Here is a 19,574-nt window from a genome sequence, read left to right as displayed (position 1 = left end):
GGAAAAAGACAGCAAATGAACCAGTAGTAATAAATTTAATAATGCTGTAGAAATTACTTGTAAATATAATTAAGTATAAGTCTACATAAACATATCAAATGATGATGTGGGAAACAAAAAAAATGGAGAAAAAGAAAAGAATCTTTTACTAATGACAAAACAAAACAAAACACAACCCATGCCCAAAACACAGAAGATTCTTTTGCTTCTCTTTAGAAATTTTTAGGATAGTTTGTCACTTATGTCAACACCTAATTCTCATTATTAGTAATCATGGCAGACTACGAAAGAGAAGACAGTCTGCAGTTACAGAAGACACAGTCAGCTTGAATCAGGAACTAACTGACAATGGGCTAATCCACTGAGCAGTTCCTACTGAATGGGCCAAGCAGGAGGTATGATTCATTGTCACGAGCCATCTCCCCCCTAAAAATCATTACAGGAACCATCATCACCCTGGGGAGTCTGCAGGGAACCCCACACCCATAATTATGTTCTATTGAGAGAACCTGCCCCACACCCAATTAACTTATCTGTTAGCGGAATGCACCTCACATTCCAGCTATCCAGGAAACTAGGTGTGGCAACTTGTGACTTCTTGGCCTACGTGACCTGGACCACGCGGCGAGATCCCGTGCCCTGCCCACCAAGTCCTCATGCAGGGCCTATATAAGCAGCAACCATGATCCTAATAAACGGAGGCTTTGACAAATCTGCTTGGCCTCATTCTTCTGTCCTAGCTCATTCCCTTCCAGGTAGCGCCCCTCCGAGACCCTGGAATAACTGATTGCAGGGTGGGTTACAAACCCTTAGACTGAGTAACCCACCCAATGCAATCAACAATTCATATGGGGGAAGTCACTGGAGGCATGCTCCTGCCCCCTTCCTTCCTCCCTCTATCCCTGTTTCTCTCAGCCTTTGCTTCCTGGATGCCAAGAGATCCTCTCCCATACCCTTGTATCATGTTTGAGCCTTTCCATAGGCCTAAAGAGCAACAGACCAGGGAACTATGGGTTGAAACCTCTGAAACTATGAGCCAAAAAAAACACCTTTTTTTCTTCAAATTAACTTTCTCAGATATTTTGAAATAGCAATAACATCAAAAATAGAAAATAGTAAAGCAAAATAAAGGTACCTATTTAATGAAGGTATCAAATAAGATAGCAAATGTCACTGCTTAAAGGAATTTCTGGTACTGAGAAATTATTTAAAATGAAAACCTTAATGAAATGGAAAGTTATTATGTACTATTCAGAGAAAAAAACATGGTCATGTTCTCTATGATTATGTAACTAAACATAAAGGTAAAAAAAAAAGGAATTTAAATAGAACTAAGGAATAAGTCAGTTCTCTAGCATATTTTCATCATCTAAATTCATATTTTCCAGTCTTTGGAACTTACCTGCATCCATACCCTTCAAATCTGCCATTATACGGACTCTCTCCCTTTACCAAGAATTACCTCCATACCTTCCCTGGGTCTCATCTGTTTAACCCAGCCTTTCTACGCATGTAGCTGGATACCTACTATGTGATGTTAACATGGACTGCCAACTTAGCAGAATCTAGAATCACTTAGGAGACAACTTTTAAACCTGTTGATGAAGAAGCGTATAGCCTGGGTTAACTGAGCTGAGAAGACCTACCCTTAAGGTGGGTGGCACCATTCCGTGGTCTGCAGTCCCAGACAGAAGAAACAGGAGAAACTGAGCTGAGGATCGGCATTCACCTCTCTATGTGCATCCTTACTACAAGGGCTTTGTGACCAGCTGCCTCGAGTTTCTGACACCATAGCCTCCTCCACAACGATGGCCTGAGCCTTTAACTGTGACCCAAAAGAACCTTGATTTCTAAAGTTGCTTTTCTCAGCTGTTTTGACATAGCAATGAGAAGAGAAATTATATAATATCTAACCCCTATCTCTTTTCTTATAATGTTCTAAAACTAGAATTTGAATTTTCCTACGATAGTTGTGGAATGGTCAAGAAAAAAACTACATCTTTTAAACTTTTGCCACAAGGTTCACATTTCAAAAAGTAAATAAAAGCCAGCAGTCCAGACAAGGCTTCCTATCAGCACTGTGAATGTGACATAAAAGCTGAGAACAGAAGATGCAGAGCACAGCGCAGGAAGAGAACCTGAAAGTCTAGGAGATGACCTGAGTTCAGTTCCCAGCTCCCAGAGGCCAGTAATCCCAGCTACAGAGTATTACATGCTCCCTTCCTGGCCTCCTCAGGAACCAGAACACATGTGCACTGTTGTAGTTTGAATGTAACTGGCACCTATAATCTCATAGGGAGCAACACTATCAGGAGGTGGGGCTTTGTAGGAATGGCCTTGTTGAGAAAGCACGTCACTATGGGGTGGGCCTTGAGGCCTCCTATGCTCAGGATACCACACAGTGTTTCAGATGACTTCCTGTTGCCTGCAGGATGTAGGACTCTCAGTTACTCCTCCAGTACCATGTCTCCATGCTCCCAGCCATGATGATAATGGACTGAGCCCCTGAAACTACAAGCCACCACCTCAATTAAATTTTCTCTTTGATAAGAGTTGCTGTGGTCATGGTGTCTCTTCACAGCAATAGAAACCCTACTAAGATATGCTCATTCCCCATATCAACACATATAATTTAAATTTTAAAAAATCTTTTTAAAAAAGTTAGGTAGAGACAAAAAGAACAGAAAAGAATGTAAGAAGAGTTACATGTTGTTATTAAAATTAACTTAATAAATTTTTAGAGAATAAAAACTTCAAGAACCATGCAATATACTGACAAGCCTTTACCTTCTTTTGCTCTTAAAGGAATTTACCCACAAGGTCAGAAACAGGAAGCAGCTCAGAGAGAAAGTTTAGTCTGCACACTGCTGTGGCATTACTAATCTTCACTCCATCAGCTCTTGTCAACTCACCGTTTGACGCTGTGTACTTCCTTGTCCTTGCCTTTGTCCTTTTCCTTGTCCCGCTTCTCTTTGTCCCGTGCTTTGCGTCGTTCTCGGTCCCTAGACCTACTACGAGTTCTTCTATGGCTGGATCTCTCACTGCTTCGACTATGGGAACGTGGACGAGGTCTTGACCTGGACCTACAATGAACAGATTTTATTAAATAGATTTAGTCTGCCTTGGATTAAACAAGCAATTGACCTTTTAAATTAAAGTACTTAGTTTCAACTCTAGAGCCAAGAATTAATTGTGCAATGGAAGTATATGAAGGATAACATACACATGATCACACTCACTTAAAATTCTATGACAAAATAAAAATGATGATGATTTTGAAGGAAATTAAGGTTCAATTAAAATGCTAGAAAAAGAGAAATTTTGAGCTACAAATAGGATAAAAGACTGTCATGTAAGTTGAATAAGAATTAAGGATATAATCTTAATAACTATAATTAGTTAATAACTTCTACAGTATAAATTTCCTGAGGTGTATGGGTGGAGAAGAAAGAAACAAAGAAATGTGTGATTACAGATATATAATTTAACTAATCATCTGACTTTATGTACAACATATGACTAGACACAACATGCTATGTACCTAAACTTTATAAATAAAACCAACCTCATGTTAAGGAAAAAAATGTTAGCAAAATAGGCGCTAGGAGTATGACTCAGTGGATAAAGTGCTGGCCTTGAGAGCATGAGGCCCAGAATTTGCATCCCCAGCACTCACGTACGAAGTTGGGCATGGTGGCCACCATGTGTAACTTCAGTGTTGACGGGTGGAGACAGGTGGACTGTGGCCGATTCTGAGACCCTGCTTGCTGACTGACTTGGCCAAAATGGTGAGCTCTAAAATCAATGAGAGTTTCTCTCTCAAAAGTAAGGTAGAAAAGAGCCTGAGGAAGATATCCTAACATGAACTTCCAGCCTGCACATGCGCTAACACAAGTGAGTGCACCTCACATACACATACACAAAGGTGTTAACAAGTAAAAGGTTTGTTTTGTGGTTGTCTTTGGATGTTTTTGCAATGGAGGCATCCTGTTTTACTCAGACTAGTCTTGAACTTCCAAGTTCCAACAACAAATGCGCCTCAGGCTCCTGAGACACTACAAGGACAGATAAACAGCAGCACAGGGAACAAGGAAAGGCAAACAAGGCCAAGTCTTCAAAATTCAAATAAGGTCTTAGGTCTCCTCAAACAATAGAACAAATTAAATGTATTTAACTTAATCTGTAAAAACAGTGTTTTCATTATCCTCAGACTCTTTTATCTACCCACTGCCTCTTCTATTTTCTCAATGTGTAAGACCACTAACCCACTCCATCGCGTGAACCATATAAAGTGATGCATCATGGGCTAAGAAGGAGTGAATTCAGGTCCTCGTCAGAGTATTGAGAGAATTCCTCTAGCAGACTCGGAATCCTACAGATAACTAAAACTATAATAAGGCACAGGAAAGTGACCAAAAGCAAGAGTTTCCTGGGAGTGGGATGGGAGATATATTATTGGAAAAGTGAACAGCAATGAGAAAGCTGCCACTCTTCAGGTAAACTCAAGGCTGCACCCAGAACAGACAAACTCCAACCAAAAATTTTCAGATTAGAAAACCCACCAAGGACCAACTGGCAACACAGACAATAAAAGGTGAATTCTGTAAGAAAAAGTCAAAAATGATATCCCAGAATTTGAGGTAAGTGCTAAGCCACTAAGCTACATGCCCAACTCTGTGATATAAAAAAAAATTATGTAAACTATTCTCAAAGCTCTGTTTGAAACTCAAATCATCTTAAGAACAGCAGACTCCAAACCGCTAAGGATGAAAGCATGAACCCAAAATTTCAGCTGTGCGCATAAACACAGACCTCTGCAACTTCAAATCAAGTTAATATCCTGCTGAAATAAAGACTTAAGATCACATTACTGAGAAGAACACAACAGTATTACCAGCATGATACTCATCATGCCCAGGATAGATTTTTTTATATGCAATATAGACAAACAAATACATAAAATGTGCTCCATTCTTGGGGTGCAGAGAGGAAACAGTGCAGTGGATGCGCATGGACTCTACAGTAGGGGTGAAGAGAAGAAACAGTGCAGTGGACTCTACAGTAGGGATGCAGAGAGCAAACAGTGCAGTGGACTCTACAGTAGGGGTGCAGAGAGCAAACAGTGCAGTGGATGCGCATGGACTCTACAGTAGGGATGGAGAGAGCAAACAGTGCAGTGGACGTGCATGGACTCCACAGTAGGGCAGATGCTTGAACTAGCAGACAAAGATTTTAAAGTAGTACTTATAACCACGCTTACAATGAGTAGAAAACTAAGCAATCTCAGTAAAAAGCCAACGACAACAACAAAAACTCTCAGGAAAATAAAAAACAGAAATTCTAGAACTGAAATAATCTGAAAAACAGTATGTTGAATGAGACTAAAGACAGAATGGTAGATAATGAGATCAGAATCTGCATTTCATAATGACTCAATCACAATTATAGAATCTAGCCACAGTCGTAGTGGGCATCGTGAAAAGAGTGTTCACTATCAGGACTTTCAGTGCCAGAAGTCTTGTTTTAACCAGTTAAGCATGAAAACAAAACAAAGGGATGAAGTCAAACTATCCTAATTTGTAGATGATCCAATACTATTTGCAGAAAATCCTAAAAACTTCACCAAAAGATTATTAGAACTAATAAAATAATTCAGTAACGTTGCAGGATACAAAGCTAACATACAAAACTCATTGCAACCAGGCATGATGGCACAAACCTGTAATCCCAATGCTTGGGAAGTCAAGACAAGTGATCAGTGGATGGAGGCGAGCCTTGCTACGCAATGAGTTCTAGCGCTATCGTAGCAAGATCCTCCCTTAAAACCAATCAAAATGTCTCAGTAGCATTTTAGTTTTATTTTTGGTGGTCCTGGGAATCAAACCTAGGTGTCACTGACGTTAGGAAAATGCTCTACTACTGAACTTTATATCTAGCTGACTTAGCAGCATTTAATACACCAGAGAGATGAAAAAATCAGGAGCACAAGCTCATAACAATAGCTATAAAATAAAAGCCCAGAAACAAATTTAACCAAGGAAGTTAAAGAATTCTACAATAAATGTTACAAAATCTTAACAAAAGTAATGAAAGACATAAAAACACTGAAATTTTTCCCATGTTCAAGTATTGAAAGAATTAATAGTTAAAACATCCACAGCTCTCCAAAGCAATTTACAAATTCAATATAATCCCTGTCAAAATGCCAACGGCTTTCTTCATGAAGCTATAAAAGAAATCCTAACAGTTAATGTGGAAATAAAAAAAAATCTGAACTGCTGAACAAAGCTAGAGACATCGCAATACCGGAATTTAAGAAATAGCTCCACTATACACTCAGAGTCAGCAACACAGTATGAGGCCTGAATAACAGACACACAAATGAATGGAGCTCAGTGCTGATCCCTGAAGAAAACTAACTGCAGCCAAAGGAATTCTTGACTAGGTCCCAAAATATGTACTGAAGAATGGAGAAGCCTCTCCAACAAAGGGTTGTGCTGAAAAGGTAGACACCTAAACACAGAAAAACTAAACAAGAGCCCCATCTCTCACCCTATACAAAACTCAATTTGAAATGGTTCTAAGAATTAAATTTAAGACTGACATTATCAGAGGAAAACAGGAAATCTTCAAGACATTGGTACAGAAAATTATATTTTAAATATGACATAAAATGCATACATGTCATATTGATAAATGAGATTAAAATACAGAATTATATTATTAATTATATTATTAACATATATTATTATATAGGTATCAATAATTGGGTTTGTATATATTTATATGTTAACTAGCATTTAATATGCATATAGCATAGAATTAATGCATGCTAACTAAGAATGCTTAACTTTTATTGATTGTTTATGTTTTTCACATCATGCATCCTGATTCCACCCATCCCCCCATTCCCTTGCTATTGAAGCCTCCCCACAAAACAAAATTTAAGTGAAACAAAAAAAAAAACAAAATAAAAATCTCAGCATGGAAGCTATAGTGTGGCTCACTGAGTCACACAGTCCCTTTAGTCCATGCATCTTAATTCATAAGTGTTTGCTGCAATGAATCATTGATGTTTGAGACCTCTGGCTTCCATTACCCTCTCAACACTGGACTCACTGGGACTCCTCTTGGACATCCTGTTGTGTTCTGTGTCATGGGGATCCTGCAGCTTTGGATCTGCAGAACCAGCCACTTCAAGTGCTCCAGCAGTTCCTAGATGGGGTAAATGTTGGACCAGCTTTCCCAGGCGAGCTCCCCAGACTGCCCCCGCTAGCTCATCCAATGTAGCAGACAGGAAGGAGGAGGGCCAGTTCTCCTGCTCTCACACCCTAGGTCCAGCTCACCCTCACTCACACCACCAGGGGCAGCTCTATTGTTTGCCCAGTGGAGATGCTGGCGGCTCTCCAGAATGCTGCCCTTGGTGAGGGGCAGGGCCGGCTCCTGCAGTTTCATGCCCAACCCCAGGTCAGTTCTCCTGCCTGTAACAAGTGGCAAGGGGTGGAGGGAAGCATAGTTCCCTTACCCTTGCCATCCCATGGCATACGAGGGAAGGGGAATGGGCAGCTTGTAAGCTCTCATGCCTACAAGCCCGGCTCACCTGCGCCCTTGCCAACAGGGTCAGCTCTAGTGTGCTGCCCAGACAAGGTGCCAAGCCTGCTCTCTGGTTGTGCAGATGAGGGCAGGGCCAGCCTCTCACTCTCACCTGCCACAGTGGCTAGGGTGAGGGAAGGGAGAAACCAAGAATTTCTTTAAAGATAGATAAGCTGCTTTCAACGCTAAAAACACTTTAAGAGCTTTATATCTTGAATAAATGGCTAATAATTTAATGTAGTTTGCTTACTTTGCCTCTAAGAATACTGCTGGAAAAGATATATAGCCATTAGTAATTTACATTGTGGGTCATAGCTGAGGCGCAGTTTGGCAAAATTTTCATTGCACTCTTAACTAAATATACATGTTAGATATGTGTATAAAATTAGATAAATATTAAGTTAAAATGAATAATTCCTCAAATAATGGTTTTTCTCAATGAGTTATTTCTTCTCTGACAACCTGTTTCCTTATATGCAAAATAGAGTAATGCCAACTGCCATAAGATACCATTTACCTAGGGAAATTGGACATTAGCAGCCATGTCAGTCAGGAGAAAGGAAGCATCAAGAGGGCAGCAACTGAAGGTGCACTAATGGGATTTGTAGCAGCCGAGTCAGAAGCATAGGAAATATGTTTGTTTCTCTTCTACTATAGCTAATGCAATAAAGCAGTATTCTGATTCCAAACCTCTACAATCTTAAGTTTAGCATATGGCTCACCCAAATTTTGCCGTATTTATTTCTATTAAACAGGAAAGCAAATAAGAATCTAAAGTGCAAAAAGACATAAAACAAAATGAAAAACAACAAGTCTTCTCCACAGGTAATCCTCAATAACAAAATAAATGACCTATCACGTTTGCTTCAACAGGAAGAACCCATCACCTACCATCCAACAACTGAAGCCTGCTGAGGACAAGCAGAGGTCTAGAAGCTAAGGTACTATCCCAGGAAAGCAAGAGTTGACTGGCACTGTCCCCAGACAAACACATCATCATCACTATCCCATCATCACTGGAGCAAGGTACTGTGATCAGCAAGGCATCTGATCAGTTACTATCAAACCCAGCTTCCCCTCAGCACCTTCCTTGTCAATCTTTACTCTCAATTTATCAATTAAGAAAATTCTGTTAGCTTCAAAGCTATCTGACATAAACACTTTGCTGTTGAAAACATATGCCTGCAGTTCTCCAAAGTTATCTTGCTCATTATGATTCACCAAATACAATCAAGAAGTTCATGTCATTCTAGGATACCTTCCAATCATTATTTGTCATTACGTATTAAATAAGGGAGCAAAACCATACCTATAAATTAAGGCACCCAATACATCAAATTAAACAAAATAATACGTTTTCAAATACCACAGTATACAACATTACAGGATCTTCTTCCTTTAAAAGACAACGCTCATTATCTTAATCCTCATACTGTGGACCTCTTAATCTTATCATCTTCACATTAAAAAGATACTCCAAAGAATAACAATGGAAGAAAAAATAGAAAATGCAAAACTACAGGCAGAGTTAAATTATAAAATAGTTTAAAATCACACACAGATTTTAAAAGAATTAAGCTAAAAACAAAATTGATTAAGCTACTGACTTCTTTGTAATCACAAGAATTATGTGACACAAATTTGTATAAGATCCGTATCTTAGACATATGATCAGTTTTGTTTACAATTAAGTAGCTTTACTTTCAAATCTTTAGAGTCTCATCATAGAAAAAATGACAAATCAAAATAAAAAGATTTCCTACTCTGGCCTAACAGACAAAAGAGAAAGGAAACTATATTAACATTTAAGATGTTATTTGTCCCCAGTTCCTTAAATAAGTATCTTTCTGATAAATCACTCTAGAAGTCTCTGGAGTACAAAAGCCAATATGGAGATGTATTATAAGCAAAGAACCATTGGGTAAAAAATGTGGGACTCTAGAACACACAATATATAAGCAATAAATGGACAGCAAGATGTCCTATTATACCAGATAAATGCTTTCAATATCTACAGAATAAGAAGAATAACCATAACATCTCTACATAAAATGAATTACTGCCCTCAAAAGCCAATTTTTCAAGTTTAATTGGCTAATAAGTTCTAAACACATGTAATCAAAACAGATACCTTAATATTTTGTCTTTCAAAAAACAGCTTCAGTACTTCAAACAGTCCTTAAGTTGAGTGCTACAAATAAAGATAACATTTGCTATAAAATAAAACTGTAATTAAAATTAAATAATTATACATTGAATAAACCCTAGCATAGATTTTATGTCAGGAGGACACTGTAAACAGGATCCAATTCCACTCACTACCAGAACCTAATTAAAGCCATAACGAGGGGAATTTTTAAAGACCTACACCCTGTACACTGTGGAAAAGGAGATGTACATCGATGGGTTGGTGGTAAAGGAAAACTAGAAAGCAAGATGCTGAAACTCAAACCTCTACAGAACAAAGATTACATCAAGGAATCTGAAAACTGAGTATCACAGTAAATTATTGTCTCCTACTTTAAGAAGATCACAGAGATCAGTGATGCATACATAGCTCTGGGTCTCTAAGGGCATTTTCAGGAAGGATTAGTGAAGAAAACTGCCCTAAACTTCAGTGCTAGCATCCCATAAGTAGGTAAGCAAGGCATACACAATACGAGGAAAAAGAATGAGCAGGGTGCTTCCTTTCCCGGTTTCCTGGCTGTGGAGATACTTTGCTCTGTCATGCCTTTCCTGCAACAATGAAATGAGACCTCTGAAACCATGAGTCACTAAAACTGACAAAGAATCAACTTGGCATCAGCCTTCTCCACTAAAACCTGCAGAGAAAACCGAGATGTTCGAGGGGCGGGGGTGTACAGGACATGTGCTTCAATGCAACAAACAGCAAACTGTCCTTTAAAGACAAACTAAAAAGGATGTACTATAAGTAGTAGCTTTTGGTATTCACAAACAAGTCAAGGGTATATGACAATTTCTAAATCAATCATCCAAACTGTAACTAAGGACTACAAGTTTTGGCCAGGAGGGAGGGGCACACGCCTTTAATTCCAACACTCAGGAAGCAGAGGCAGGTGGATTTCTGTGAGTTAGAGACCAGCTTGGTCTACAGAGCAAGTGCCAGGACAGATATGGCAGTTGCACAGAGAAGCCATGTCTTGAAACCTAAAAGGATGTGTGTGGGGGAAGCCCATAGGGAAAAAAACTAAATAAAATTAATCTAAAAGAATGAAGTAAAAAAATAAATTCATGGACAAACAGATAATAAAGACTAAGATAGTAAATTTAAATTTAAGTATATTAGTAATAAATATAATTCAACTAAATAATATAAATAAAAAGGAAGAGATGATTAAACTGAAATAGCAAAACTAGACAACTTTCACAATGAAATTGAAAAATAAAATCAAAGAAAGGTTTAGTATGGAAAACTATGTAGGCATAAGCAAAAAGAAAAGTGAAGAACTGTGCTAACAACTGGCAAAGCAGTCGTTTAGGGAGGAGCACAGAGAGATAAAGCGAGGTCATCACTTCATAATGGCAAGCTAGATCTACACCAAAAGAATAAAACGTCCAAATTTGTAACATGTAATAACACAGCCAAGAAATATATAAAGCAATAGTAAAAATCTTAAAGGAACAATTCTAACTGTTGTACATTTGAGTGTGAGTTCTGAGTAACTAACAAAATAAGCAATAAGGAAAGACAAAAGACCTGGATAAATGTTTAAATTCAGCTATCTTACTATTCTTCAAAACCACACATTATTTATTCTTATCATCATGCTAACTGATAATACTGTTTAAAATAAACCATATGGCAAGTCAAACCATAACGCAACATACTTAAAACATAGAAAATGTTCTATCTGAAGAGAATTAAAGAGAAAAGAATAAACAAAAAATAGGCAGAGTATTCCAAAAATTAATTATGCATGTCTATATAACTCATAGGAAAGAAATCACAGTGAATATTTTTAAATATAATTCAATATATATAGGGATATGGTGGTAGCACACGCCTTTAATCTCATCACTAGGGAGGCAGAGGCAGGCAGATATCTGTGAGAGCAAGCCAGTCTGGTCTATAGAGTGAGTTCTAGGACAACCAAAGCTACACAGAGAAACACTGTCTCGAAAACAAAACAAAAAACAAACAAAATATTAATATCTATCTATCTATCTCTCTCTATCTATCTATCTATCTATCTATCTATCTATCTATCTATCTATCTATCATCTATCTGATATAGTTACAGCCAAAATACAGTCGGAAGAAAAGACTACAGCCAAGCGAGCATGGTGAAGGACAGTGTAAAAGCAGGACAAGCATCTATCTTGAGAGTTAGAAAAAAAAGACAGATTTTGAATTCAAAGTAGGTGGGAAAATAAAAAAAAATCAAAGATGAAAAAAACAGAAGATTAATAAATACAAAATCTGGTTCTTCAGAAATATGAACAAAGTTGCTAAATTGTCAAAGGGAATGATAGGAAAGGAGAAAAACAGTGAATGAGCTGTGGTTAAATGAAAACAACCCACTGGAAACACAAATAAAAAGCACAGGAAAAAGTGTTTTAGAGCTGGGGAGATGGCTCAGAGAGTAAGGTGGTGGGCATGCAAGCCTGGAGATCTGAGGTTCAAGCCCAGAACACACCTAAAAAAAACCAGAAACGAGGCTACAAAGATGGCTCCTCAGTTCTTAAAGAGCACTTGCTCCTGCACAGAATGCCCCACCCAGGTCACAAGGCTCTTACCCAACTGTAACTCCAGCTCCAGGGGCGCCTGGTGCCTGCAGCCTCTGAAGGCACTTGCACTCACTATGTGACAGGTACACACACAATTGTGTGTGTGTGTGTTTGTTTATTTTTAAAGAAACCAGATGTAGTAGCACATAACACTGAGAAGTCTGGCCATCCAATCTAGCCAAATCAGGGAGCTCTAGTTTCAGTGACAGGGTAACTGAGAAAGACACTCAAGATTGACCTCTGGCCTCCAGCTATGTGCACACATATGCATGGGTGACACACGAGCACATACGTGAACATATACAAACACACGCACAAAGCAAAACAACTTGTTTCAGTCAGGCAGTACCAGACTATAATCCTCACAAAAAGAAATATATTAAATGAACTCTGGAGTGCCTCGTTTCTTTCTCACCTAAGTTTCTAGGCCACAAAGCAGGAAAAGGAAACGTTAAACCTGGAGGATTTGTTAACAACTCTGGAGCCTTAAAGGAGACAAGGTAACAAGACTTTGCAAGGCACTGTACTAACCAGGAGGAAACAGAACAGAGAGGAATGGAGAAGTCTGCAGTGGGGATGTTCTAATCTAGAAATACATGTGCTGAAATGCCATGGGATAAAAATACACTGGGAAGCAACCAAATTCCAAAATACCATTCAGGAAGAGAAATACTGTTCCCATCCACCGTATTAAAGAGTGCTCCCACATCAAGACATTAGTATTAGTGTAACACTGAAGCTAAATTTCTCCTATAGTAAATGTCTTAACCAAGCTGGAAAGTAAGACTTGAGAGACTAAACTTTAACTACAGGAAAGCAGTAAATCACAGCTACACAAAGGTCCCTTAGATCATGCTCATTATAACGAATGTCTAATGTTTTCATATATGAAGTTTAAAAGGGTGAAGCTTTGTTAATCTGTTTGTTTGTTAGATCTGCTACTTGAAACTCATCATCAAAATCATAACAGTGGTGGGGGATGTAGTCCTGAGCTCAGTGCTCAACACCAGAAAGAAAGAAAGAAAGACGGGGGAGGAAGAAAAAAGACAACAGAAAAAAAAATAAATCATGATGGCTAATATTTCGGTCCAATCCACATAAATCCATGCAGAAAGAACTAAAAAGAGCTGAAATGCTACATTAGTAGCAACTATATTCTGGGGGCAAAATACACACATTCAGAATTCAAATAAGAAAATTAAGCAACTTGACTATTTTCAGCTTTTGTTATTTACTGGTGTTCCTCTGCCTTAAAGAAACATATTTACTTCAACAGGTTTCCCAAATATTATATTATCTCTAATGATCAACATTACCTGTCTTCACCAAGAGGACAAGTTCCAGTGTCTAAGTGGTATAAATCAAGTGTGTAAATAGATTTTATTTGCATATTCTTGGAAAGTAATTCCCTACTTACAAACCCAATTGAAAAACTATTTATTATTAAAATTTCACACATGTTTACTGGGCCTATTTTTCAAATCAAGATTTACTAGTTTCAGAATTCAAAGCTAATAAAAATCAAAACCATTTTTATTTACTATAATATTTAATGTTTTAAAATATTCATAATAATATGCACATTTAATAATGTTCTTGTTTAGCCAGGACACAGGCCCTGAAGTTTCCCCATAACACTGTGCTGGTATTTTTAGGAAGCTTATTAGCTGTCTCATGATACTGTTTACTTCCAAGTACTTAAACAGTGGTTGTTCTCTTCCTCTCCTCCCCTCCCCTTCCCTCCCCTCTCTCTCTTTTTCTCTAGTGTGTTTAGAAGATGAACCCCAATCCTATGCGGGGGCACTTGATGGTTTGGGTTTGGTTTGAGGAAAACTGAACCCTGGTGAAGGTCAAAGACCACAGAAAATCAGTGCTAAAACTGAAGTCTGAAGCCAAGTCTGCCTATAGCCTTTCAACTAAGGACAATGCCTGTGAGAGCTGATTGAGGTATCATTTTCAATAACAAATAAATAAAACAGAAAATAAGCATCTATACAGACTCATTTCTCAAATATTCTCAAAGGATTTGTTCCTTTTGAACAAATGGATCTGTTTGATAAGTGCTGGGATGCTCACACCGCAAATTCCTACTCACGCTTTCCAGTCTCCACTTTCTAAGAAAAATGGGAAAGGCTAGAATTGGGAAGGGAAAAGAAAGAAAAAGAGAAAGAAACACAGAATGCCAGTGCTTCCCCCACTAAAAACACATAACCCACCCACTCAGCCAAAGGTTAAGTCATTTAGTCAAGTTCAAAGATCTTCAAAGACTTCTCAGATCCAGATAAGCCCATATGTTACCAAAATTCTGTGAAAAAGCTATTACTTTCCAATCTGCTTCTCATGTCTAAGACACAGGACACACAGATGCCTGGCATCACTCATCGGTCTTCCTAAATTTTCACACTAGCTAATCAAGGTCCACCAATAATTCTCCTACCAAAAACCCCTAGAAGTGCCTTTATTCTATCAGTGCCTAGCTCGCCTGTAAAATCTGAGAGTAACCATAAAAGGCCATTCAGTTACTGTACAATACGTGTTAATTTGCTAATTTCTTCACAGGTAATCAATTAAAATGTAAAATATTGGATAAAATTAGTTGCACTAAATTTAACAGCTGCTCCACAAGCATAATTAGTTTCACGAGGGCCATATGCACTCCGAGCAGAGAAGGAGTTGAAACAAACAGGCAGATTTTAAACAAGTTTGAGAAAATCTGCATTTAATTAGCAGGTGGGCACTACAACGGCATAACGTTTTTATATATTTATATTTATGAAGTGACAGAAGATCTAAAGGCTTTTTAAAACAGCGTTTATTGTTTGAATGGGAACTGTTTTGCTGCATGCTAAAGTGATTTAACTCCTTATAGCTCTGCTTTGAAAAAAATCATAAATGGTGAAAGAAAACATGTGGAAAACTGTAAAACTAGAAAGAATTCGCGACAAAAAACAGACACACATACCATAACTAAAAGGAAACTACACTTAATTAAATGTATACTACATCTGGAATATCAGCCTAATAAAATGTGAAACTATTAATTTTCATTGTTCTAAAGGAAATGAGGTCAGTGTCATTTAATAATTCCTCCAATTACATTGGACTAACTCCTTGAACTGTATGTTCTGGACACCATTTAATCTCAAAATGCTACATACTTTACAATATCCTTACCTTAAACTTTAAATAAAGGCATTTAAATTACAAAGGGGCAAAAGAATAAAGTCAGCAAATGAAAATTTTTAACAGCTGGTAGCTACTAGCATATATTCTAAACCTGGCGGCTTTCAGGTGAAGTTTGTCATGACGTCCTTAAGTATGAGAGCACACTCCTTCTCAAGAGCACCAAAATCACTTTTAAAAATTACTGTGAAAGTTAAGATGATGTTTATCTTATCAATATACTCATTGTAATTATCTATATTTATTGTTATTAATTATAAGTATATAAAAGAGTATTTTTCAAAGACAAAATATTTGGTTTCTCAATAGAGTAATAAGTTTTGTTGAAGAAAAATGACAATTTCCCCAAAAGAAAACAGAATGATGAAGCCAGTTCCTGCATTATCAGTCAGTGCAACAATGGAAGAAATCCCTGCACTGTTTGGGTGAAAAGGAATGAAAACCAGAAGTGCTTATCAACTAAATAAACTAGGACCTTGGAAGTCGACTACTTCTTCACTTAAACAAATTAAATAGTGGCTATTAGTCTATTTCAGCATTAAAACCAGTGAGCTAAAGAAAAGGATGAGGAGTGGATTGGGAAGTAAGAAAAGGAGGTGGGGGTCACAGAGAGGAACTGGGAGGAGAGGAGGGAAGAAAAACTTCGGTAGGACGTAAAATAAATAAATAAATAGATAAATAAATAATTTTAAGGGGATGAGGTATATGCATGCAAACTTAAGTTATTAAGCATGAACTTTTGTTCTACTACCTTATTTCAGAATTAAAATTATCAACTTAATATGCTTTGTAACATGCAGGAGCTAAGCCTATAACTGAATTTTTTATATTCAAGAAATCAATAAACGATAAAAATAGAAACATATAGCTGTGCAATCAATCTCTGATAATATTTAATCTACTTTAACAATTGCTTCACAGTCAATAAAAAAAGAAAATCATCCTCCCAACAAATAATTTTGAAATTTGTAACTAATTTTTTTCCTTCAAAGATTTTGTTAAAAGACAAAATATACTTTACCTCCAGCAAGTTTGGTTGTTATAAATTTGATCACAAGACACTAATAATACAAGTTTATATTTATCTTTACAAAGCTGTGAGAAAATATATATTCAATACAGACTGGCTAGTTTGTCAAGTCAGAATACTATTTGTATAATTTTTAAACTTGATTTTCAATTACTTTGGGTTTGTTATTTGCTTCTCTTCCAAATCTACGAATAGTCTTAAGTAGTTTATGTCAGTATTTTAGTTGCAGTAATAAGTGCTTTCATGGGAAAGGTGCTTCCAGTACAAAGCACACAGTCTTGGCAAAGGGGTCAAAACAAAAAAGGATTCCATCCTGCTCTAAGGGTAGTTACCGTCACTATTTGGCCTACATTAACTCTGGGAGGCTAAGGAAATTCAATATTGCCCCAAGTTCTCAAATTCAGTCCTGAATAAGTCAGAGAGCCCAGAATGCCAAGCACTGAAAGTGCCTACAGACATACACAATGCCTGAAACCCTTCAGAGGACTAACCTGGCAGGTGAGTGAGTTACGGAGGATTAAAAATAAGGTTATACTCTGATCTACTCAAAGCCAGTGTGAACCCCAGCTGGACACTATCCTTACCACCTGAAAAGGGGACCTGTACTATAGCTGTGTTCATTAAGTGTCAGTTTTATGTCTGACATTGTGAACCTCACAAATGATTTGTGACTAACATAAAATCCAGAAGACTGAAACCCATCTGACATCCTTCTGACTTGTAACCTCTGAATTAACTCTCCATACCTTGGTAGCACTGTTGCTCAGACCCCTCAGATCCCACAGCCTCCTGCAAGCCCTTGCCTAAACACCATTTCCTTATTATCCTGCATCCCCACCTTGTTAATACTGAAACATGAATTCTCCCAACCTGCAACACCACTACCCTGTCTTCTTTGCCCCCACGAGACACAAATACAATGCTTCTTGGATGGTATTTACTGTTTATCCTTGCTCACACTCCCCAAGAAGATTAACAAGGAAGTTTTTATTTAACAAATGTATCCCAAGTACCTAGAGTATCCCAAGTACCTAGAACTGTGCCTCTCACAAAAAATACTCAAATATTTTTTTAAATGAGTAAATACAGGTACTACAGTCCCAATTTTTTGTCTGGTCTCCTAAGTGTGCTAACATTATGTATTTTTTCTTAATAAATTCAGTTAAACATTGATCTGATCTTTTTCCATGAATAAAAATTCTTAATGTCTATTAGAAATTAACAGCATTCTCTGTTCTTACCAGTAAAAAGGCATGAGTAAAATTAATATCATAACACTGCAAGCTATGTGAGCTCACATTGAGATTGTTCTGTATCACCACACTACAATAACAACAGCTAAGAAGACGCAAATGACACCAAAAACATAAATATAAAAGGAAAATTAAGAAATTTAGACTTTATTAAAATTTAAACTTTTGCTCTGGAAAAGATCCTGCAAAAAGAATGAAAAGACAAGCTATAACTGAAAGAACCAGCTACTGGGAAGTGGAGTTACTCTCCTGTATTCTCAAGTTACTCAAAGGCTAAAACAGTAGGACTACTTGAGTCCATTAATTAAAGGTCAGCCTGGGCAACACAGTGAGAGCTAAAATAGTAACATTAAAAATAATTAAAATTAAAAACAATTATTAAAATTAAAAAATACAGGCACTTCAATTAGAAATGATCAAAACAAGGCATTTCACCAAGAGGACGTAGGATATTAAATATGGACTGTAACGTATATCCTACATCACTAGGGAATTCAAGAGGCAAATTAGGATGACTATGTCTTATCACTATATAACAATAGGGGAGCCAGAAATGGGTTACATCTTGTTAAGTCCTTAGAAAAAGTGGTTCCATAGATCCACCCCCACCCAACATCACAGTAAGGCTGTATTACTGAAGACATAACTTATTTATGTCATCAAACTTAGACATATCAATCAAGTTGTTACCCAACTAGAAGTTTCACCCCTACGAACTAGCATTTATATATAGTTCTAGACGGTACTCTAAATATTACTGGAAGCCAAAATAATCATCAATATTACCCAGCTATAAAGCCTGCAACCTACAACTGAAACCTGCCTGCAACATGCAGTGGTGGCACAAATGTTATGGGAGTAACCAATCACTTGATTGGCTTGAAAGCTCACTCAATGAGATGGAACCCATACCTAACACTGATAAAGTGGCCAAGACCCTGAGACTAGATAATAAAGCAAGGAATACATTTAAAAAAAAAATTTCAGTAAGCAAGAAACAAAAACTCGAAAGATCAGTAAGATAATAAAATATTTAAAACTTAAAATTTGACCTAATTGGCATAAGAGTCACTAATAACTAAAAATATGCACATCTGCCAGATAGTGGTGACACCTGCCTTTAATCCCAGCACTTGGGAGGAGAGGAAGAAGGATCTCTGTGAGTTTAGATTCAGCCTTGTCTACAGTTAGTTCCAGGACAGCCAGGGTTACAAAAAGGAACTCTGTCTCTAAAAAAAAAAAAAAAAAAAAAAAAAAACTGTACATCCTTTAAGATGCAGGCATAATTTAAAACCTGGCCATACACCAGATCATGGAGAATTCTTTATATATTTTAGAAAATTGAAATTGCCTTGAATAGGTTCTCTGATCAAAGAACAATAATTCAATAATGCTAGAAAACAATAAAGACAAAGATGAGTAAAAAAGAAAAATCACTTTGTTTGGAAATTTCTAAATTCATTTGTCCTATTTCTCTGTAACCTATAGGTCAAAGAAAACATCACAAAAGAGACTAAGGAGAAATCTTAACCAAATGATCATGAAAACACTGCATGACACTTAGTGGGCATGAATACTAAACTATGCAGACAGAAAACTGCATCCAAATACTAAAATGCAGTGGTTTAAGCATCCATTTCAAGAATTCATTTAAACGTGCATGATAAACTAAATTTAAAGAAGAAAATCGTGGCTATAGTTTAACAACATTCACAAGACACTAGCAGTCACCTACCACCCCTAAAAATGAAAGAGAAAAAACATGA

The 19,574-nt window shown here is 37.2% G+C and overlaps 1 protein-coding gene across 2 annotated transcripts in view; it reads right to left on the bottom strand.

The window, feature by feature from the left end:
- The window catches only part of Rsrc1 (arginine and serine rich coiled-coil 1), a 265,192-nt gene that overhangs the window by 191,585 nt on the left and 54,033 nt on the right, over positions 1-19,574 (bottom strand). For both annotated transcript variants that reach the window (XM_050147494.1, XM_050147495.1), the window contains exon 4: positions 2,913-3,083. In XM_050147494.1, coding sequence (XP_050003451.1) covers positions 2,913-3,083 — 171 coding nt within the window. The remainder of the gene's footprint in view (positions 1-2,912; positions 3,084-19,574) is intronic.

This window comes from Alexandromys fortis, unplaced genomic scaffold, assembly GCF_014885135.2.
Source record: "Alexandromys fortis isolate MF-2015 unplaced genomic scaffold, M_Fortis_MF-2015_v1.1 scaffold_53, whole genome shotgun sequence".
NCBI classification, from domain to species: Eukaryota; Metazoa; Chordata; class Mammalia; order Rodentia; family Cricetidae; genus Alexandromys; species Alexandromys fortis.
Note: the sequence above shows the minus strand (reverse complement) of the source record. Positions and strands in the feature narration are given on the sequence as shown.